Source organism: Megalops cyprinoides, chromosome 7, assembly GCF_013368585.1.
Source record: "Megalops cyprinoides isolate fMegCyp1 chromosome 7, fMegCyp1.pri, whole genome shotgun sequence".
NCBI lineage: Eukaryota > Metazoa > Chordata > Actinopteri > Elopiformes > Megalopidae > Megalops > Megalops cyprinoides.
This window is the reverse complement of record NC_050589.1, coordinates 3,651,705-3,672,500: the sequence shown is the minus strand read 5'-3', so window position 1 is coordinate 3,672,500 and position 20,796 is coordinate 3,651,705. Positions and strand designations below refer to the sequence as shown.

The window sequence follows — 20,796 nt, the reverse complement described above, 5'->3', positions numbered from 1 at the left end:
TACATAAAGATTAAAATGGGAAGCCGGTCTGAGTCACGGCCAGGTGTCGGCCGAATACAATGCGAGGCAGACTGGGATGACACGGGCAGGGTGACGCGTCTATGTCACGCTGGCCATTATGGAAGGGCGTCTGCTGAGCATGGCAGTCAAATCCGTCAGCGTGCCCCCCCCCCCCCCACTCCCTGCTCACGTTACTCCTCCTACCGGTTTCTGGACCCTTTTACTGGAATAATGACTCAAACATGCAAATACAATTCTGCTGATGAGAAACAAAAAAGAAAAAAAAAGCCATGGGGGAGGATGACGGCGAAAAATTATGTAATCGACTTCACCTTCGGAAGATGAGCGAAAATAGCAGTTTCCGGTATCTGTTGGAAATCATTCTTACATTCGTAGGCTGTTGGAGTGATGCTACTGAGGAATGTCATAGTAAATGTTAAACTTTTTGATAATAAAATAATAATCACAGAGATTATTACATTTCTCAGAGGGTTTTAAGCAAAATGCTGCTTTCCTATACAAAATCACAAATAACAATATTTTAATAATATTTTTACATCTCCCTCAAACTATGTACTTTAAGCAGACAGAATGGCATTGATTTTTTCTGTATGTTGTAGTGAATGAATAAAACCAGTACATTGTCAGCAAGGTGTGCTGCAAGCCATGTGGATGCTGCTATCATGGTAGATAATGCTGGACTGATTTTCACTGTGTTCAGAAGAATGAAATCAAGGCAAGTTCACATTTTATAGCTTTTGCTGTATTTTCACAGTCAGATCTGCAATGCAAATGCAGCCTTTGCATTAGGTAAATCCTCGACGGGCAGGAAAAGCAGTTTCTGCTTGTGTGCATCTAGAGACATTCGAAAATTTCCAGGTCATCATCTGACAGCAGTTTGGGGCCCTCCCAAGTTCACGCCTCTCAAGGAAGTCTTTCACCACGCACGAAACACTTGCAAAACCTCTCGTCATCACTTGAGGGATCAGGAAAATGTTGACATCGGGCTGAAGGCAAAGAAAAGTCTTTTTGTTCACACGGCTGCAAAATTAATCTGCTTGCTTTTTTGTCACATGGATTTGCTGATCTTGCTTAAGTGCTCATAATACGCACATTACCCTGGTCATGTAACGTTTTTTAGGGCTGTTGGAGTAAATGCAAATATGCTTGGAGGAAGAGCAAAACTTAACAAACATACAATGTAAAGAAACTGATCTGAAAATTGAAATGGCCGGTCTTATCAATGCTCACTGCTGGCCTAGGATCCCGGTACATCTGCAAAAAGTAAAGAAGTGCGTGTCACTGGACAAATCCTTATTATTCCTAATTTTGAAGTGGGTCACAGCTCCATTTGATCTTAGATGAAACAAAAAGGCCCATAGCTTGTTTCCCCTGGCCTAATTATTGTGTACAAAAAAAATCAGTGTTTTACACGTGGCACATGATGATGATGTTGAAGTTATTTTCATCGTGACAGTGAGCGTTCCCTCTCGCCTTCATTTTAAGCAACTGACTCCAAGAGAAAATCCGGACAGACTGCGCAGAGTCGACTCCAACAGGAAGTCGCGCAGTTTCAGCAAACAGCCCAGCACTGGGGACTACTACAAGACACTGGGCAACGACACAGCCGAACACCGTGGGAACAGAACCATGGCACCTAATGAGGAGGTAATCACCCCCCCACCCCTTCCCCTCCTGTTTTCTGTCAGTGATTGGAGTCCATCTCGTTTGGCATGTCTAGTCGAAAGCAGTACTTCTGTAACTAGGTCTCGAGGTCTTTTACTACATTGTATGTATTTGTTTTTTGTTCAGACGTGTTGCTGGAAGTGTGGGTGTCGTTATTTGCTTGCTTTTTGTCCTTAAACAAATCTTTTGGCCCATTACTGTTTTCCTGGTTCCTGAACCATTCATTTTCTGCAAGCAGGGATTAATTTTCATCAACCACATTCAGTGCTTTAGCATTCAGGGCTCTAGTGAGATCCCGCCTGTCAAATTTTGCTTTGGCAAGTCTTCCTTTCCCATTAACTGTTCTGCAGAAGATTAATGCATTGACACATCTTTCTGATGTATTGGGGCGTTGGGAGGGCAGGAAGTGATGATTTAGAATGGAGTTGAAGGAAGAGCTCATTGCATGTTAGGGAGCAGCAAATTTCACTGGAATGAAAACCAAAGTGTAGAGGGAGGTCTCATGATCACGCTTCAGAAGCCCTGTTCTTGACCAGTAATTATGACAAACGGGCAGAGTTTTAATGAATAATACATTAGGGCGATGCAGTGCCTTGGTGGTGAAAATGCACAGTGAAGTGGGAAGGAGGATGGAGTGAAGGTGGGGATGCCTTTCCTGTAGTGTTCCAGCTGGCTGCAGAGGTTCTCTCCAGCTCTCAGTGAGGGCGTCCATCCCAGATGGTGAGGGGAAGAGCCAGCTGACGCAAGGCCAGATCAGTTCACCCCACCTCACACACCGGCATCCTCAGGTCTGGCTGGGGAGCCATCCAGAAAGCTTAAACCGGGGCCGTGTGGTCTTAACACTGTTTTAAACATGAGGGCGCTGCTCCATGCAGAAGAACAGAGGACGATTACAAACTGATTCCTGAAACTTATAAATCATCGTAAAAGATGAGCCATTCAGAAACTTTTACAGATTGATCTAGGGCCACATCACAACAGAGTGACTTTATCGTTTTAGATGTCTTGATTTTGTTCAAATCCAGGGGTGACTTGAATGTGGCACTGGATTCATCCGGGATTGTTTATTTTTTATTTCGAATATCACTTTCCCTGAAGACGGCTTGGTGGTTTTGATTCCGGAGTCAATCTGAGCCAAAATTCCATTTCAGTTTGAGACGTGAGAATTTTGACCAGAGAACAAACAAAACCGCTAAGGGGGTCTGCGGTCCAGAACAAAGCTTGGGTGTCACACAATTTTGTCACAGCTTTCTCTCAAGGTGAATGGCTGTTTCATTTTTATTTTTACACATGGAGTATGTTTTTGATGTAGTAACTGCCCACCAGAAATTCCTGGCAAGTATACTAGCTAAACTAACCAAATTACAGGATATTTATGGAAAGTGTATTTTATCATTGGTGTATTTTTTGCTTAATGTAGAAATAAATGTAATAATTAATTGCATAAATGTATTCTGCAGTATGAAAATGTTCAAAACTGGAGGTACCAGTGCTGAAGAGACTGGGTCCTGTGATATAGTTCTTACTTGCCTAGCCATCGGGATCCCTAAACCAACAATACAGAATTGCAATGGAAAAAAAAACAGTGATCAAAAATATCATTGTGTTCCAGATTACGTAATGTCAGGCACCTAACTGCCTTTGTTCATAGTCTCATGTGTTCCTCATTTATCATTCTGTTCCACTGGCACTGGGGTTGACTCCCTGCTGTGCAAACTCAGGCAGTAACCAGGTCACAGAGCGGGTCTGCCTCAGAGCAGTTTTGGCCCATGGGTGCTCTATGTGGCTCTATGTCTGGTTCTAAGAGTAACTGACAGAGATGAAGTCCTTATGGTTTATAAAACTTAATATGCAACTCATTTTACCTTGATGAATACGCTACTGGTATTTCAAACCAGGAACTGCTGCTGCCATGGTGTGTGTAATTATAAATGAACTTGGAATTAAACATAAAGACATGACATCAGTTTTGTCTCCACAAATGTGTGTAAGCAAGTAGAACAGCTCAGGAAGCAGAAAATAATCCTAGCGGTATCAGCACATGGTATAATAGGCTGGCTCTGGGTATAATCTTCATTGAGCCTATCAGAAACTCTGCGGGGTGTCTGCCTGTCCCCGTGGAACAGATGGTGACACGCATAGCCGAAACAGCTTCGGTGGAGGGTTGGGTCTGAAAACGCACCGTCTGGTGCTCCCCAATGCCACCATGGCCTCCTATTGTTGGAGGGGTGTACTCACTGCTGTAGGGTCAAAAATCACAGGCGCTGGATTTGCAAATGACTGCATCAAACCACTTAATGAAGTGTACAATGGGGTGTGTAACAGCCATGCTCAGGGCAGCATATGTCCTCTCATTCTGGTGACCCTGCCTCCCTGGCATGCCTATTGAATTGACGTGCTTAAATGGATACCTGAAGTCGCCCTCTAGTCACTTCTCGTTGCTGTTTCTAGAGTCCGTAAATCAAGATTACTCCCTACAGCTGAAACTGGTGCTGAGAAGTTGTGAGCAAAGGTTGAGGACCTCCTTGTAACTTAAGATGATTTATAGCAGTGCACATTACAGTATGTGAGGATGGTTGAAACTCTATAGCATCACTGTTAGTTTCAGGTCATGCCTGTCTGCTATTTAAAGACCACGTGCATAGCTCATGTGCAGTGTTGAACAGAGCTTGTGCACTGTAATGGGTTCTGTTTTTTTAACCAGGGTTCTGTGTTGCTGGAGGAGTCAGTGGAGAGTGCTCCCAGCCCAGAGAACGGAGCCGCAGGGGAGCTGCCCCCACCGCCTCCCCCGCCCCCCCTCCCACAGAGTCACCCCACCACCACTCCACCTCCACCGCCCCCACTGCCCACGGAAAAGACGAGCTCGGAGAAGACACCCTCGGAAAAGACACCCTCCCAGTGCTCTACCACCAGCCCCCGCCGTCTGTCCTCCTCTGGAAGTGAGTTAGCTGCCTCTCTCTCCCACCCACACACATACAGACACACACACACACACACACACACAAACACTGACAGACTGGTGTTCAGAATACCAAGCCCGATTAAAGTAGATACCACTGGGTCCCAACCGTTGACAGATCAGGTGTTTGTTTATAAGAGAAGGATGTGTTTTCTCAAGTCTGTGGTACCAGGACTTTTTGCTCTTGAGTACTCCCCTTTGGTACCTGGACTCCTTTGCTTTCGAGGATCGTGTAACTGGATCCTCTTGCAGCATATAGGATAGCCATACTCTGGTGGCATTCACCTCTGTTTTCCACCAACAAAAGAATACCCAATTGATTAAGCACAAATTTTCTCACTGTGTGCACCTCTTACTCATGAAATGCTTAAATGTTTTCAATTTTTTTTTCCATCTCTTTGTGGTTGGGGCTTTTTTTTGGCAGGAAAGGTAGATAAATTTACGCAAGATAAGTGAAGAAATTATCTGGGCTAGATGTGTCACCTTTTAAAACACAATTTTTGAATGGATTTTGAAGTAACTGTGCGGTTTGTGTACCTATACACTTTACACACTCTAAATAACCATACAAAAATCTGTCAAAAATTAGCAGATTAAGCTGTTTCCTTGATGGCAGAAAGGGGGGCACAAATCATTGTTTCACTGGGTTAACCTGAGACAATCCTGACTGTCTTCTCTAAATAACTTATTACAAATTAATGCCACTGTGGCTACCGTTACCTTGAAGATGGGTCTAGTGTTCAGCAATTTCCTTAATTGCACCTTTACCTAGAGATGTGTCTGACATATCAAGTCAGTGGTATACCAAGAACGTAACATTTCCATGTCTACATAGTGGGTACTGTACTACATATAATTTGTGGGTAAAATCTGGCTGGAAATATGAAGCTGATGTTTGTGTTATAGCTTTGTCCAAAATACATTGCATGGGAAAGTAGTAATAAGATGGCAAATGGCAATAAATGGCAAAAAGGCCATTTTTATCTGAGCCAACTTTACTGCACATTTGATTTATTCAGTCTTGAAATCCAGCACTTCCAAGTAGTTTGATGCATTATGTTACATATTAAGTACAAATGCGTTATTGGATTCAGCTGAATCAGAAAAGAGGTGCCCCATTATAACTGTATTTTTAACTGCATTTGTCCACAATCTCACCTTCTAAAGGAGAAATTTGCCAACTCTACTTGAGCTCACTTGAGATTCTTTAAGTTGTGGGTCATTGGAGAGTTTCTGTCTGCCTGCCTGCCTGCCCTTGCTTGTCAGCACAAGGCTTCGGTGGCGCCCGCTCATGTTGCTGCTGATGGGAAATGTTAGAGGATGCCAAGGCAAGGGCAGGACTGAGCTGCACAAGTACACTGGAGTGGCAGAAGGACCTGCTGAAACACAGGCTGGATTTAGAATGGATTTATCCATATTTAAAAGGAAAAAAATAGCTTTGTATTGTTTAATTACCAGAGGCAATCCATAAAAGGATAATTATAATGTATTTGTCACTTAATGACTTAATACAGAAATGGTCTGTTTAGGATTAGGAGTCGTGTCTGAGCATATTGCATTTCATATCATGGGCTGTTCATTAGCAGTAAATATAAACAAACTGCAGAGTTCATTCTGTTTTCAGCCAACATGCTTACATATATTTTTTATATGATTAAATATATGGCATTGTGTAACAGTGGTAATCTTCCTGGACAACCCGTGTCCTCTATGTTGCATACATGTTCTGGCCATCTTTGGTGTATAAGTGTTAATAGTAACATAAATCTTTAGGAGATACTGAATTCCTGTTGTCTCATTGCATACATATTCTCACAGTTTTGTTTTACATTATGACTGTTCGCGATGACAGGAGTCTTTCGGGTGGATATTGAATTTGTTTTGTGCTTTTATCTGTCAACAAAAGGTATGCTGACAGTCTTCAGCGTAAAGGTATCAACTACTTCATCATGCATTGAACCTCATCGGCCTGCGGTCTCGATTCACTAACTAACGAGGTTCTTCTCTTTTTCCCCTCTCTGTCCTTTGCATCCTGTATCCATGGGCCACCGCTTCATCCCTCCTGCTTGCCATCATTGTCTCCTTCCTCTGTGCTGGCGGGACATCTGCTCATCGGTGTCCCCCCTGCTCCACTTCTGCTCTCTTTCGCCTGTCACCATGCTGGCTTTCTGGGGGGGGGGGGGGGGGGGGGGGGGTGCACGGGCCTCCTCTCACCTGTCTCCCCCTGTCCTGTCTGACTCCGCCTCTCCGTCCGCTTTCTGTGTAGAAGCAGAGTTGCTCAGGCAGATGAAGAGTAAGTACTGAGAAGCTGTGGCGTGTGACGTTAACCCTCTCCCTTCTACGTCATAAAAACCCTGACTTCCTGTACCCTTCCACTGTACCCCAACTTTCTCTCATCATTTCTGGCTCTGTTCCCCTGCTTTCCCCTTAGCCCTCCATATTTCATTGCTGAGACGCCAGTAGGACCCAAATGGGAGTGGAACAAACTCATCTTGTAGATGCCTGTGTTAGTATTTAATGCTAACATAAACAATGTTCACTGCACACTCTTGTACATAGTCCTGTGCATTGTGGGAGTACATTTTCTGCCTTACTCTGAAGTGTCAGGGGTAGATGTGTGTGCGTACACTCCATTCATACAGCAAGCGCTGAAGCTGAGAAGAGAGCAGAAATCTGGTGCGTGGCATTTTGCGTTGGGGGTGTCTGATGTCTGACAAGGGCCTGTGTTACACTGGAAAAGGAGGGAGGGGAAAGTGGTCTCCATACATTCAGGAGGTCACCAGCTGCCGCTGTTCAATTCATGTCCTATTGTGCTTTGCTGCGGATGGGTGGGCCCAGAATAAAGAGAGCTTCCCTCTGCCACCTGCTGCTGCTTCACCCTCAGTACCAGAGACTGGCTCCAGCAACACAATGCACATACACACCCTGCGCGCAGCATGATGTCACACCTATTGGTTTGTTATATAAGGGCACGGTGTACCTTTGCCGTAGCTTATTTAGTCAGACCTGTGGTAGTTTCAGGAAAAACTCTCTGAACTTGGATTGGAGGTTAATAAGCATGAAGATCTACCAGGACGGAAAAGCTCCAGGTGGGCTGGCGTTTCTCTTCTCATGGCTTGCTATTGACCTTGACGATTCTATATTACGCTACATTACATAGAGGAAATACTGCTGATGCAAATACACTGCTGAAAATGAAATCATGTAGGCATTAAAGTAAAGCTAACTATGAGATGTATGAGGAAAACTGTACATTTTAAAGTCAATTTAGAATTTTCTTTGGGATTAATTGTGGAGTTCTGCTCATACATTTTCACATATGACATTCATGGAATAGCTAATCTGAAAAATTACTATGGTTGAATACATACTGCTTGAATGCATTAACTGTCATAATTGAGCCTAAATTATAAGTTTTATATCCCAGTGTCTATGAAGTCTAGCAGTTCTTTTGGATTGATCATTCACAAAAGTGAATCAAGAAGCACTGTCAGATGTATGCCTTTTGATCTTGAGAAAAATTTAATGCACATACATGTTCCCAAAGAATCCATTACAAAAGGAAAAATGCCTTGACCTACATGATCTTCCTCAGAAAGCCTGTTTGAACTGTCTATGATGTTATTGTTTTCCCTCTATGCATTTTGATCTTGGACATGTTAAAGATTAGATGGGTGGGGCAAGTCCTTGTGTCCCATGTGATGTTGCTCATTGGCCCATTGGCCCTGTGATTGACATGTTCTCTGCTAATCCCATACACGAGCAGCTGATCTGCTGTTTGGTGTGAGAGAGGTGGGGGGTGGGGTGACACGGTAGGAGGGGCAGGGCGAGGGCGGACTTAAATCCATTACCAATTTGGCAGCCGTTCTGTGTCATTGCTAATTAGTGTTGATTCCTTTAGATTTTCCCTTCTGTGATAGGCTCCCCTGATGAGTGCTTTATACCCCTGAGAGAGAGAGGGAGGGAGAGTGAGAGGGAGAGAGGGGAGACAGAAAGGGAGTGAGAGAGGGGGGAAACTTACTCTTGTCTAGCCTTTTGGTGTTGCCTTAAGTGGAGTTCTTACATCCTGTGCAGGCATGAAAGAACGGTAGTGTTGCATCTGAGGCTCCAGATCAGAAGAGTTTCATATCCAAAAGCAGGTGAAGTATCAGCTCTGAAGTTTGTATCCATTTAGTGGCGTGCAGTGAGTTTTGTACTGTGTAGATAAAGAAATCAAATGTTTGCAGGAGATGGCCTTTCAGACTGGTACATTCTTAATTGTGGAAGGTATCTGGGATTGATGTTTCTTTGGACTTGTGTAAGCTTGACTTAATTTGACAGAGAGATTTTTAGATTTGCCCTGGGGAGCAATTAGAATTCATCAGTTGTCAAAATAGTCTGTGCCATATAATAGCATTGATAGTGCTTGCTTTTTATTTTTGATAGCAGTTTTATGTGTGGGCACATGTATACAGACTGTATATTTGTGTATGCAAAAGAGACAGGGGTAAATATCTATGTACTGTTCTCCTGTGACAGTATAATGAGGGTTGATTTTTTTTGCATTTATCAAGTTCTCTGAAAACTGAAAAAAAAAAGTTTTACATTCACAAACTAAATTATAATTTTTAGAAAGTTTTAAACACAAGCTATCATTACATATGGAAAAGCTAAAATTGAAACCATTCACATGAAACAAATCAATGCAGAAACTGCGCATCTGAAACTAAATCTAGTTCTTTTTCTGTAGTCCTATAAATTCCTTTGACAAAATCAGCTTTGGAGCCTGGCATTTAAAATAAAGACGAGAATGAAAATGAGCTAGATGCTAGGTTATTACTCAGCATAAGAAGATTACGGTCTGTAGTCCGGTATCTTAAGATTAGTTTGAGCTGGCAGAATCTGAAAATGGTAGTCTTCACATGGCAAGCTCCATAGACGCTTTGTCTTGCCGTGCTAATCTGTGGGCATCTGCTGAAGTCCAGGACAGTAAATAAAATTTGGCACAAATGTTGCACAAAATCCTGGAAGTATTGCATATTACTATAGGACTTCAATTGTATTAGTTTTTATTTTATCAAATTGAAAATTATAAAACAAGAAATTTTGAAATGGGAAGTTTGAATAGGTAATGATACATTATACATCAGCTGACATGCATGATTTGCTTCTCTTCCCAACCTTTAAAAACTATATAGGAATAATGGTTTCCAAAGGAAAATGGATGTCAGAATACCACATCTTTAAATAAATTAGGCCTGTAAAATCACAATAGTCTTAAATATACTATGTATCATCAGTTTATTAATTTGTTTTGGCTGCCTAGCTGGCATTTAAACTGCAGATGTAAACACCATCAGTCAGCTCAATGGCTGGTTGAACGCGCCGCCTTTGCCTCGACTTGTTGAGTCAGCATTCATTCATCCTCCGCTTTGAGCCAGATGGAGGCTCTCAGATCAGCAGCGCACCCGGTTTTCACTTCATTAACCAACACTTGCCCTCTGGGTCTCGCTTTCTGTCCCCCCCCCCCCTTCTGTGTCGCAGGCACGAAGTCCTTCAACATGATGTCCCCAACGGGCGACAACTCGGAGCTGCTGGCGGAGATCAAAGCGGGAAAGAGCCTGAAGCCCACGCCTCACAGCAAAGGATACACAACAGTTTTCTCCAACAGCGGCCCGCCAGGGAACGACGTAGGTCGCGCCTGGCTCGAGGGTTATAAACACGCCCCACAAACTGTGTGCGACGGGCCTATTTTGGGGCTGGACAATTATCAACCCTCTCCACGCTGTTTGCTTATATGTATTTGTGTTTTGAGCATATGATGTGGTGGTTGCTATCCAGCCAGTGATACCGGGTGCTGGCTGGCGTTCGCAGATGACGTTAATCCTCGAAGAGGCTGGTGTTTAGTTTTCGTGTGGCCCGTAATGGGTGTGGTTTAAGCTGCTCTGAAATATGAGTAAAAGAACACAGGGTCACTCAATACAGTAGCAGTTGGACAGCCTGCTGTTTGTATTGGCGGTACCCAAGACTCTGCTGTACGTCACTGCAGTTGCTCGAAACAGCCCTGACCTGTAGGTTACTCTGTGTGACCATTAGAGGGTAAGAATATTGAATGGAAATATTGAATAATATTTGTATAGAATAATAGCAACACACATGGTGTGGAGTCTGTTTCTGTTAAAGAAATGTTTGATGACCTCTTTTGATTCTGCAGGCTGTGATATTAATGTTAGGTTACCAAGTTCCCTTTGTCATAAATGGAAAAAAAAGACATGTATTGAATCTTATAGTGAAGGTTGCATCTTCAATGTTTAATTTTTAAATGCTGAATCATTTCTCTTTGTGTGTGTAGATAAATTTAATGTGAAAGGTATTGATGACCATCATCAGTGTTCTCACATGAATAACATTCCTGGTCACGTACGTTGATGGAGGTTAGCTCCTGCAATGAGGGCGTGGAAAAGTGGCTTCATTCGTAAGCACTCAATATGACCTGCCCATTTACACATCTAGTTGCTAGGCACCCAGGGCGAGATTAAGTGCAGATGTGCGTAGCCTGGTGAGTTTTGCCTACCGTCACACACAGAGAAACAGGGCTAACACAAGGACTTGACCCAGCCTATCGCTCACTTAACAGTGCAGCTCTGTTCCACTGCTCATTGTATTACGTTTAGCTGAGAATTTCCATCAAGCAATTTATGTCTGGGATTATGTTAGGCAATTGGTCCTCTTTAATTTATATCCAGCATCAAAGCAAGCCCTTTTACTCTCATTTTGTTAAAAAAATGAATAATAATCTGAACTATGGGTTTTTTTTATCAAAAGTATTCTTTACTGTAATCTCAACCATCTTCATCTTTGCCTGAGTTGCAGTTTCTGTTATGGACTCTTGTCTCCTCTGTGACTGATTTGTGTATAACCTTTGTCAGCTTTGAGAGCGTTGACCTTAATATCACTAAATATCGCCGCTCCAGGGAGAAAACCCAGAACTGCCATCCCCAGCCTCAGAGGTCCAGCCTGCGAAGCCGTCCTCCCCACCCCCAGCGAGCCCATCCACCCCTCCAATCCCCAGCCCGGCCAGTGGTGCGGCCCCCAAGCCCATGTCATCCTCGCTCAGCTGTGAGCAGCTCCCCCTGGTGGTGAACGGCAACTCAAACGCAACAAAGACGCGCAAGTCCAGTCTGGCGGACATGGAGGCGCTGGTGCCCACCCACGACGAGCAGGGCCGGGCCATCCCGGAGTGGAAGAGGCAGGTGATGGTGCGCAAGCTGCAGGCCAGGATGCAGGAGGAGGAGGAGAACAAACGCAAGGTATGTGCGGTCCGGGGGTGTAGTAGGCTACGGGGTGGACATAACTCATTACAGTATAAAATGCCAGTCAACCTGGGTCCTAGAGTTAAAGGATAAAAGAGATGTGAATTTTTTTTTTGCGTGCGAGTGTGTGTGTGTGTATGTGTGTGTGTGTGCTTATTGCATGCTGCGTAATTATGCTGACTTTTTATATTTGAAAGTTTTAAAAAGAAGTTGTATATTGTCTGTTCATTCTTGTGCTTATGTGGATATAATGGAGCTTTCGGCAAGGTCAAGATTGAAATGCAGGGCTTTTGTTTATGGGGAATGATAATAATCAGTCGGTTACTGTAGTGCTTGCTTCAAATGGACTGAGTGAGCTGCCCATTAAGGAAGTTTTGTGAGATCGAACAGTTGATAATTCATGTTTTTCTCCATGAAAACAACACACCTGAATGTTCTTTCTTGAAAGCAAACATTCAGGCAGCTAAAATCTGTATGGGAAATCCATGTCCCTTACAGCTGAGATGTATATATTATTTATAGCAAGTGCAAGTGCAGTGAAAATCTGTCTGTCATTAATTACCCCATGTTAACAGTGAGAGAGAATAGAGTATATGTCTTTCTTCCCAGTCTGGTTGGATAGAAAAATGTCCATTCATCATCCCCATAGATGTTGTGTAATAGTAATACTTGAACAGCGTATTACCATTCATATGTAACTTATGAAAGTCTTTCAGTATGTACTAAAGATGAAGTAACTTTTTGGTCCCCTGTTGGTATGATAGTTGGATACCAAGACCCCAACGTGAACAAACTGCATCAAGCATTTATGGGCATTCAAAATTATTTTACACCAAGGGATAGCTAAAGGGCACCGTATGTTATAGTGTCCAATTTAGCATTTTAAAAACATTCTAATAGCAGTTTGCATGTAGTTTACTTGCGCATTTGACTGGTGTCACACTGTCCTTCAGGTTGAGGCGAATGTCCGAGCATGATTGGAGAGGAACTCAAATCCTCCTCCTTTGCAGGCCTAGGTCATTTAAATGTCTGATCCTCTGTGCATGCTAGCCCTTTCTTTCATTTTGACTTTGTGTCTGTAACAGAGAGGCTGGGTTAGCTCCTTTTCACAAACTGGCAGACCAGGTCCAATTTACCTCAGAGCTAATGACATGAAATCTCTCCAGTCAGGATTGATTTTAAATTGTTTTCAAATTGGCACAAATTAGTGTGCATAAAAGTGCCGAACTGTTAGGAGAATGCCAGACACATTAACTGGTGCAATGAATTAACAATTCGGTGCCTTCAAACAACTGGCGTGCTTCCCAGGGTCTCAATTCTAAAATTATTTATTAGAACACAGTTGTCTATTATTGTCTAGTTCATCCTGTCATTTGGTTAACGGCACCTTTAAAACCATGTCTGTCTGGGAATATGAGCAGTGGAATAATGGGTGCCATGTAGGGTAATGAGAGATTGTTGGGTCTGGATGGGACTTCCATGTCCCCCTGGACGGTGTCCATCAGATTCAAATCATCTGTCACTGGACATCTGTCACCTCACAGAGAATGAAGGCGTGGTTTAGCGGTAATTAAATCTTAAATCTTTTCACAACAAAACGCAGTATTCTGGGGAAGTGGTGCTGGCATGGTTTACCACACAAGCCTTGGAGCTGAACCCTGAACTCAGTGGATGTCCCAGATACTATGTTGGGTTATTTACTCAGATTCATGCTCTGTCGTATTTGACTTAAACTTTAGGGAAGAGGTTTTCATCCATGAACCTCATGGTCTATATATTTCTTGTTACTGTGTATGAGGAAAGTTTTCCTCACATATTCATAATACAGTGATACAATATGGTAAAGCTTGATGTGATGCACAGTGGGTCAAAATTACTTCACTGGATCTGGTTCTTCTATACATAAGAGGTTGTTTTTTTATTCAAAGGAAAAAGTTTTTTTTTTTATGCATGCCTTTTGTGTGGGGCCGACTTGAGGTTTTGAATACGGTTTTAAAAGATGTGGTGCTAAGGATGCTTAAAGATTGTAGTTTCCATCCCAACGCTAGCCTTCATATGCCTCGTAATGTACCATTGAACACAACAGGTACTTGTGTGATAGAGGCTACTGCTTGGTGATGGCGCACTGCAACTCTAAGCTGTTACATGTTGATTCAGTGGTGTGATGGGAGGGTCCTTTAACACTGCAGTGGTAGATGTAAGTCCATAAATCCATATTCTATACATAAGCATAGTTATCTCATAGTGTGACACTGTGGACTCAAAAAATTAACATTCAAGTCTTGTCAAAATTCTGTGCTGTTTGGTAATTTATTTCACAACCCCTTCTCCTGGAATGATCCAACCTGTTCTCAAAGGCAATCCTGTTGCACTACTAAATCCATGTAAAATCTGTGTGGTGAGCAACCAATGAGCTGATGCTGACAGACGTAGACCAACTAGCTGAGGGAAGCTCTTCCATCTGTCTTTGTTCATCTTGCTTTGATCCTCGGTCTAGTTTGAAGCCAGTGGGTGCTATCAGCCCCAGGACTGGCATTACTCCCATGCCCACAACGCCATCCTAGGCCCTTTTGGAGAGCTCATGACGGAGGCCAATATCTTGCGCATCGAGAAGCAGATTGAGAACCTGACGGTCGTGCACAAGGCGCAGGAGGTAGAGAAGGAGCTGCAGCAGCTGGAGCAAGAGCTCCAACAACTCCTTCCTGTGTCTGCAGCCCTCAACAGCGACCGCTTCTCAGTCAATCCCAAGCAAGTCCATGGGCAGGCAGAGGACCTCCCAGAGTGGTGCAGCAAGATCTCCACTCTGCTCAAGAGCATGGCCATCCTCCTGGCCACCCTCGGGGGCAAGGAGATCGACATCCTGGACCTGGTGGCCCCACAGTGTTCACAGACGGAGCGCAGGACCTCAAAACCCGCCCAGATGGGCTCGACAGCACCTCCGGCCTCGATAAATATTGGAAGATCCCAGTCATTTTCCACCAGAGAGGAGGTGGAGAGGGAGATCCAGCAGTGTGGTGTGTCGGTCAAGAACCTGAAAGCCAACTACGAGCTGCAGAGTCAGTCCAAGGTGGCAGATGACAAGCTAAACAGAGTGTACAAGCGCAAGAGGTCCCTCCCAGTTGGGAACGAACTGACGGGTTATCGGTCGGAGCCAATTTTGGAGGACGACTACCTCTGGTCCACAGAGGACGTCAAAGAGGCTAACAATGAAGTTGCCCCACCAACCATGGAGATGGTCGATGAACCCTTGATTACAGCATCTCACGCCCCGCTTACTTTCGCACCATCTGAGAACTTCTCCCAAGCTGACCTAGAACCGTTCATCCAACCGCAGGGCCTAGACCCCATGTTTAATCATGATCAGCTGACACGGAGTTTGGAGGTGCAGACGGACCTCAGCTATGTGCAGGAGAGCGTTGACACGAGGAAGGAGAGAATTGTCTTCTTGTTCCTGGAACACTGGAGGAAGTACACCCTCGGCGACTCGTTCAAGGCCAGGCATGGCGGGAACGGCGGCTGCCAGGCGGTTGGGTTCGAGGATCACCGGTCCCAGTATGACCTTAGCAGCATCGACGGGGACGACAAGGCACAGAGCGAGGACGACCGGCTCATCTACTTCATGAAGCAGAGGCAGGTGGTGGGGAACCTGATCGGCCACTGGCGGAACATCATCAGCCAGGTGCCCAGCAGGCAGATCCGACGGCTGAGCCGCGCCCACATGATCTACTGGCCCGAGCACTTTCTGCCGCACGTCAACGGCGCCCCCGTGGCCTACGAGAGCCTGACCCTCGACCTCTTCATGCTGGGCTACTTTCAGCTGCTGGAGATGAGCATGTCCCGCGGCGAGCGCCGCTTCCGGCACCTGCTGTGCTACGAGATGTTCGACCGGCTGGGCAGCCACAGCTGGGAGCTGATCCGCCAGTTCCACCGGGAGGTGATGGAGGAGATGGAGAGCGGGAGGCGGGACTGGGCCGACGGCTTCGAGGACATAAAGCAGAGGTACTTCGGCGACACCCTGGACGTGGCAGAAGTGCCGAACGGGCCCCATCTTGCATGTCCCTCCGAAAATTCCGATATGCAGGTCCCCGAAGTCCCACCTGAGCCGCAGGTTCACCCTGGCCGGTTACCTGCAGAGGGATCTGTGCAGAAAGTGGAGGACAGTGTGACACCCCTCCATGACACAAACGCAGACTCCATTCAGCTGATCTGTGAGCTAAAACAGTTCAGCAATGAGGAGATCTGCAGGTATATCGACCGGAGCTTCTCCTTCTGGAAGGAAAAGGAAGCGGAGCTTTTTGATGTTTGACTTCCTCTGTACAGAGGTTGATTATTACAAAAGGAATAAAATGCAGATGGAGTGCAGGGCATTGCTTTCCAAAGAGACTGGAAAGGAATGAGGTAATGTAAGCCAGCTCCTCTCCAACGGTGTAATAGAGTGGACTTTGGGTAACTGCATATGCACGTGACAGTGTATGCACATAAAGAATAGTCAGTGGGATCAAAATGGGGTTTGGCTGTCCCCTCACTATTGAAAAAAACAAAGTATGCAATTATTCAGTGTGAAAATAGTCAGTATGCAATTCCAGAGAGGTGAGTATAAAGCTAAACCTCACAATTTAATTAAAACCAAACTCAGTTTGAGGTGAAAATGCATAAAACAATCTGTGGACTGTAATATTCAGATTAATGATTTAAATTTGAAATAAGAAGGGTATGAGAAGTTTTGCATGCAAATTGAGTTTCTGTGCAAGAATTGAATTTGTGGAAATGTTTTTGGTCATCAGATATAGCGTGTATGCAGCACTGAAAACATTCCAGGCTTTCCACTCTTGTGGAAGTACTTAAGTGTTCTTAAATTTTGAAACAAAGGCCCTGTTGACAAATTAATCCATCAAAGAACTTGTGAGAGAAGAATGTATGAAAATTAACTGTAAGTAGTGATGCTGCATTTTGGAAAGATGATTAGTTCAGTTACATTGAAAACAAAAACATTATGGCAAATTAGATTACATTTGGGGGTACAAGTGTAACACGCCTTTCATATATCCAACACAGAAAGGATCCTAAATTCTTTGCTGTTTTTAAAATGCACTACTGGTGGTGTTTAGTCCATTACAATATAGCGTGGTCTGCTCTCAGTTCAGGTTGCAGTTAATAAGGCTCCTGGTAGAAATAAAAGGCATAGCTACAGCTGATCTGCTCCAGTCATATTATATACATATACAATTATATATATTACACACAAACAGGTTTAAATTGATTAGATAAATTCATAAAAATAATTATCATCACAGGAGCAAATGAACAGTGCTATTATGTACAGTAATTGAAATAAATTGCAGTGAAAACAAGATGTCATGACTGTATTATCTGACACTGCAGTAAAGCCAGCAATTACAATTTAAAAATTCAGGCTCCAGTATTATCAACAGTATCATATTTTGCGCCTGTGAGGAATCAATGAGTTTTGGGGAAGAAAATGCACCACAGACTGCTGTTGGACTAGCGGGGTCTCACTGTTGTGACCCAGAAGCTGGCAACCATGAAACCTAACTTCAGGTCATCAGGAGGGAAGTCAGAATTAGCTGGTGGGTTTTCATTGATTTCTAGTAGTACTGTTTTTTTTTTTTTTGTTTTCGTAACTGGTATTCTGTGAGTTTCAAACTTTGGGTGATCCTGTCACAAAAGCTGTATTGCATACATCCTCTGGTAGACTATCTTGGATTTGTTCTAACTTGAGTTAAAAAAACATTGGAATGCTTTAGACATATGAAGGGTATGCAGTATAGTTTGGAAGAGAGTGTTTGCTGTGAGCTCTTGTTCATGTGCACTTTTTGCTTTTCTTTTTGTTAGCTATCAACGCCTTTATGTCCCAAACCCGTTTTCACAGAAAACAGTCAATAATATTACAAGCTAAAATTAGGGAAACTGTAAAAGGAAATTTTTGAAAGGTAATCATCTTAGTTATTTTCACACAGTTTGTGACATTATCTACACACTTGAATGAACTGTCCCAACAAAAATATAAGTAACAGGTACTGCTGTCCAGTTTAAACTGGTTTTTGAATCTCAAATGTCCTGCATCTGACAATTGGGCAATTGTTTCTGAAGGGTAGATTTAGATTGTTCCTCTAATTTATTTCCCATTTGGGAAGTAAATGAACGAAAACAGTCACCGAGATACTAATCGCTCAGAAAAAAACTTTAGAGTATTTGTTGTATTAAGTTGTATTAAGTATTAATTATCATTAGCAGACAAAATGCCATACATATTTGGAGGCTCATTTTGATGCAATCTAGCCCTCATTTTTGAAGTTTGACCCTGATCTTTGCATATGTAATTCGCTTCTGGTGTGTCTTTGCAGTTGTATCTCAACATGGTGTGATCAATAAAGTTTGCAAAAGTTTTGCTGAATTGTGTCATTGAACTTCAGTCGCATTTCTTATAATGGATTTTGGGTGAAAAGAGTGAGTTTATGGTAGAATATAGATAAATATTGTGGTCATGCACTAGTTGTAATTTATAATGGAAGCAGTTTCCAAATCACTGTAGTACTTTAATGTGACAGGCTATTTTAATCTCACATCTAACTACAACAGTTTTTTTTTTATATCATCTACTCTACCTACCTCTACAATTTTTTTTTGGTGATGCCCTCAGAAACGTTAATATTTTATCACTAAATAACTGTTTGAACGTAGCCGCACCCTATGTGAGGTAAAAAGTTGCAGGAAGCTGAGGCTTAAAGTTTTATGCATAACAGATCATATTGAAAGCTCTATTCTGAAGCCTGACCAAAACATGTATCATTGTTTAGTGATTCATAACTGTATGCCAGGGGGTTTTCCAGCTTCTTTTGCGGTGATGTAATAACCCCTTGATTTATATCATCAGCATCATTAAATTACTGTTTAATAGAACACTGCTCAACACTACACATTATGACCCTGCCATGTTTGGCTGAAGCAAGTACAGCGTGCTGTGTAATCAGAGTAATAGAGTATCTGGTGCATTAACTGTAAATGACACGTGCACTACTGATTATTTGTAGGTTTCAAGATGATCATTTGGAATGTGACCACATCAAGATAGGTATGAAATGGCACAGATCATATTAGCATGAATTCTCAGGCTAATGGCCAGCCCTCAGACTGAGGCAGAGCATTGTACCACTTCTCCTCATATAAGAAGGTAGACTTCCTGTGACTCTGCTTCATGCTGGCGTTATTAGTGCAGCTTTTTTACTGGAATTGCCTCATTTGTATAGTACTTTCATTTATATGCTCTGTTTCATTGGCTAGATTACTGAAATCAGTCCTGGTCTTGTCAGTCTCCTCCTTGTCTGCAGCCAGACTGTGGAATATATATTTATAAATCAGTCATTAATTAGGAGGATGTAAATTGGTTTGACAGATGGCTACAGGGATGTTCCCCTTAGTCTTAGTGTTAGCCATGAAATACCAAGGTAGTCCAGTAAATAGCAGCATCGCTGCCTTGTTCAGTAAATCGCATCTTGCCTCTGTTGAAATAACCCTCTTAGTGTCGTCTGCTTTCGTGCGAAACGTGGCTTACCGCAGCTGTAAGGAGGTTACTTCAAAGGACAGCTTCTGATCTTGTTTCATCTAATCAGCACTGATGTAGCTGGGATTCCACTGGTGACCAGAGAATGCTCTATGCATGAAGTGGAGTCCCAGGTTATGTCAGGGCTGGGGGCCTCAACAGATGCACTTATAGTAGTTCTCCTTTTCTGGCCATCCCTCTGTCCTGCTGTGAAGTCTGGTCTCTCATAACAAATGCGTACCTTAAGATATTAACAAATGGTTGAAGCTCAAAACCCAGCAGCATAGGTTGTGCAGAAATAAATACTTGAGCAGTGCACAGTGCTACACTACACGTATACACCTTAGAAAGTTGGTGTGGGAGTTGGTGGTGGGAGTGGGGGTTATTCCAGTTTATAGCCAATAGACTTTTAGCATTTGTGCACCCATTTAATCTTGCTACCAGTTCCAAGGTTTGTCCGTTAGGCATTTCAGGAGTCAACCCTTAGGATAAAGAGGCACCGTTCTTTTGCATCACATAATGCTCCTACCATTGTAGACCAGTACTCCTTTTTAGTCTTGGGTATCTCCACATTACCAAGTGTGATGTAAGTAATAACAAAAATCTACTGCACATGTAGGCTGCTCAATGGCTCAGCGTTCACACTTGAATATGCTTCAGCCAGCTTTCCAACCTTTAATGCAGGCATCCTGTAAAACAAAAAAAAAGGAGAGAGGAGTGGGGACTAGGCGAAATTGTCAGGTTGGAGAGCGTCTACATCTACAAATGATAATGGTGTTACGTTCAACCTCACTGCAGCTGGTGTCCAACTGCGTTTCCTTCATTTGTAACATTAACCTTGCCTGACTCACTTTCCTCTCCTGTCTATCAATTGGTATCTTTTAAGTTTTTTTTTTTTTTTCTCGACCTATAATTCCCAGGGGAATAATTAAAAATTAACATAGCAGATTGTCTTACCTGGGTGGTTGTGGTGGTGGTGGTGGGGGGGGGTCGGCCAGTGAAAAGGCTTGTTGGGAGGAATGTGAGCTTAATCTAGCCGTAGCGTGGGGAAGATGAGAAGGCCTCAACGGCTGCTCCCTCAACAGGCCTCTAATTACGGTTTGAAAGGGTGGGGAGGATTGCCTTTCAAGCAGTGTGAATACATTCAGCTGATTATCCGGGGGGGTGCAGAGAGGTGGTCGCTCACTTCCAGCTCAACACATGGACTGTGTGTGCATGGCATGTTTTGATGACTGAAAGGAATTTGGTTATTGCATTGTTGTACACATTAAAATCTTGAAAGAACTGCATCAGTGAGG

The 20,796-nt window shown here is 43.4% G+C and overlaps 1 protein-coding gene across 1 annotated transcript in view; it reads left to right on the top strand.

Moving 5' to 3' along the window:
* espn (espin) overlaps window positions 1-20,796 on the top strand; it is a 50,363-nt gene that overhangs the window by 27,638 nt on the left and 1,929 nt on the right. Inside the window, exons 8-11 of the mRNA XM_036532677.1 lie at window positions 1,536-1,668; window positions 4,391-4,625; window positions 10,169-10,314; window positions 11,650-11,934. Coding sequence (XP_036388570.1) covers window positions 1,536-1,668; window positions 4,391-4,625; window positions 10,169-10,314; window positions 11,650-11,934 — 799 coding nt within the window. The remainder of the gene's footprint in view (window positions 1-1,535; window positions 1,669-4,390; window positions 4,626-10,168; window positions 10,315-11,649; window positions 11,935-20,796) is intronic.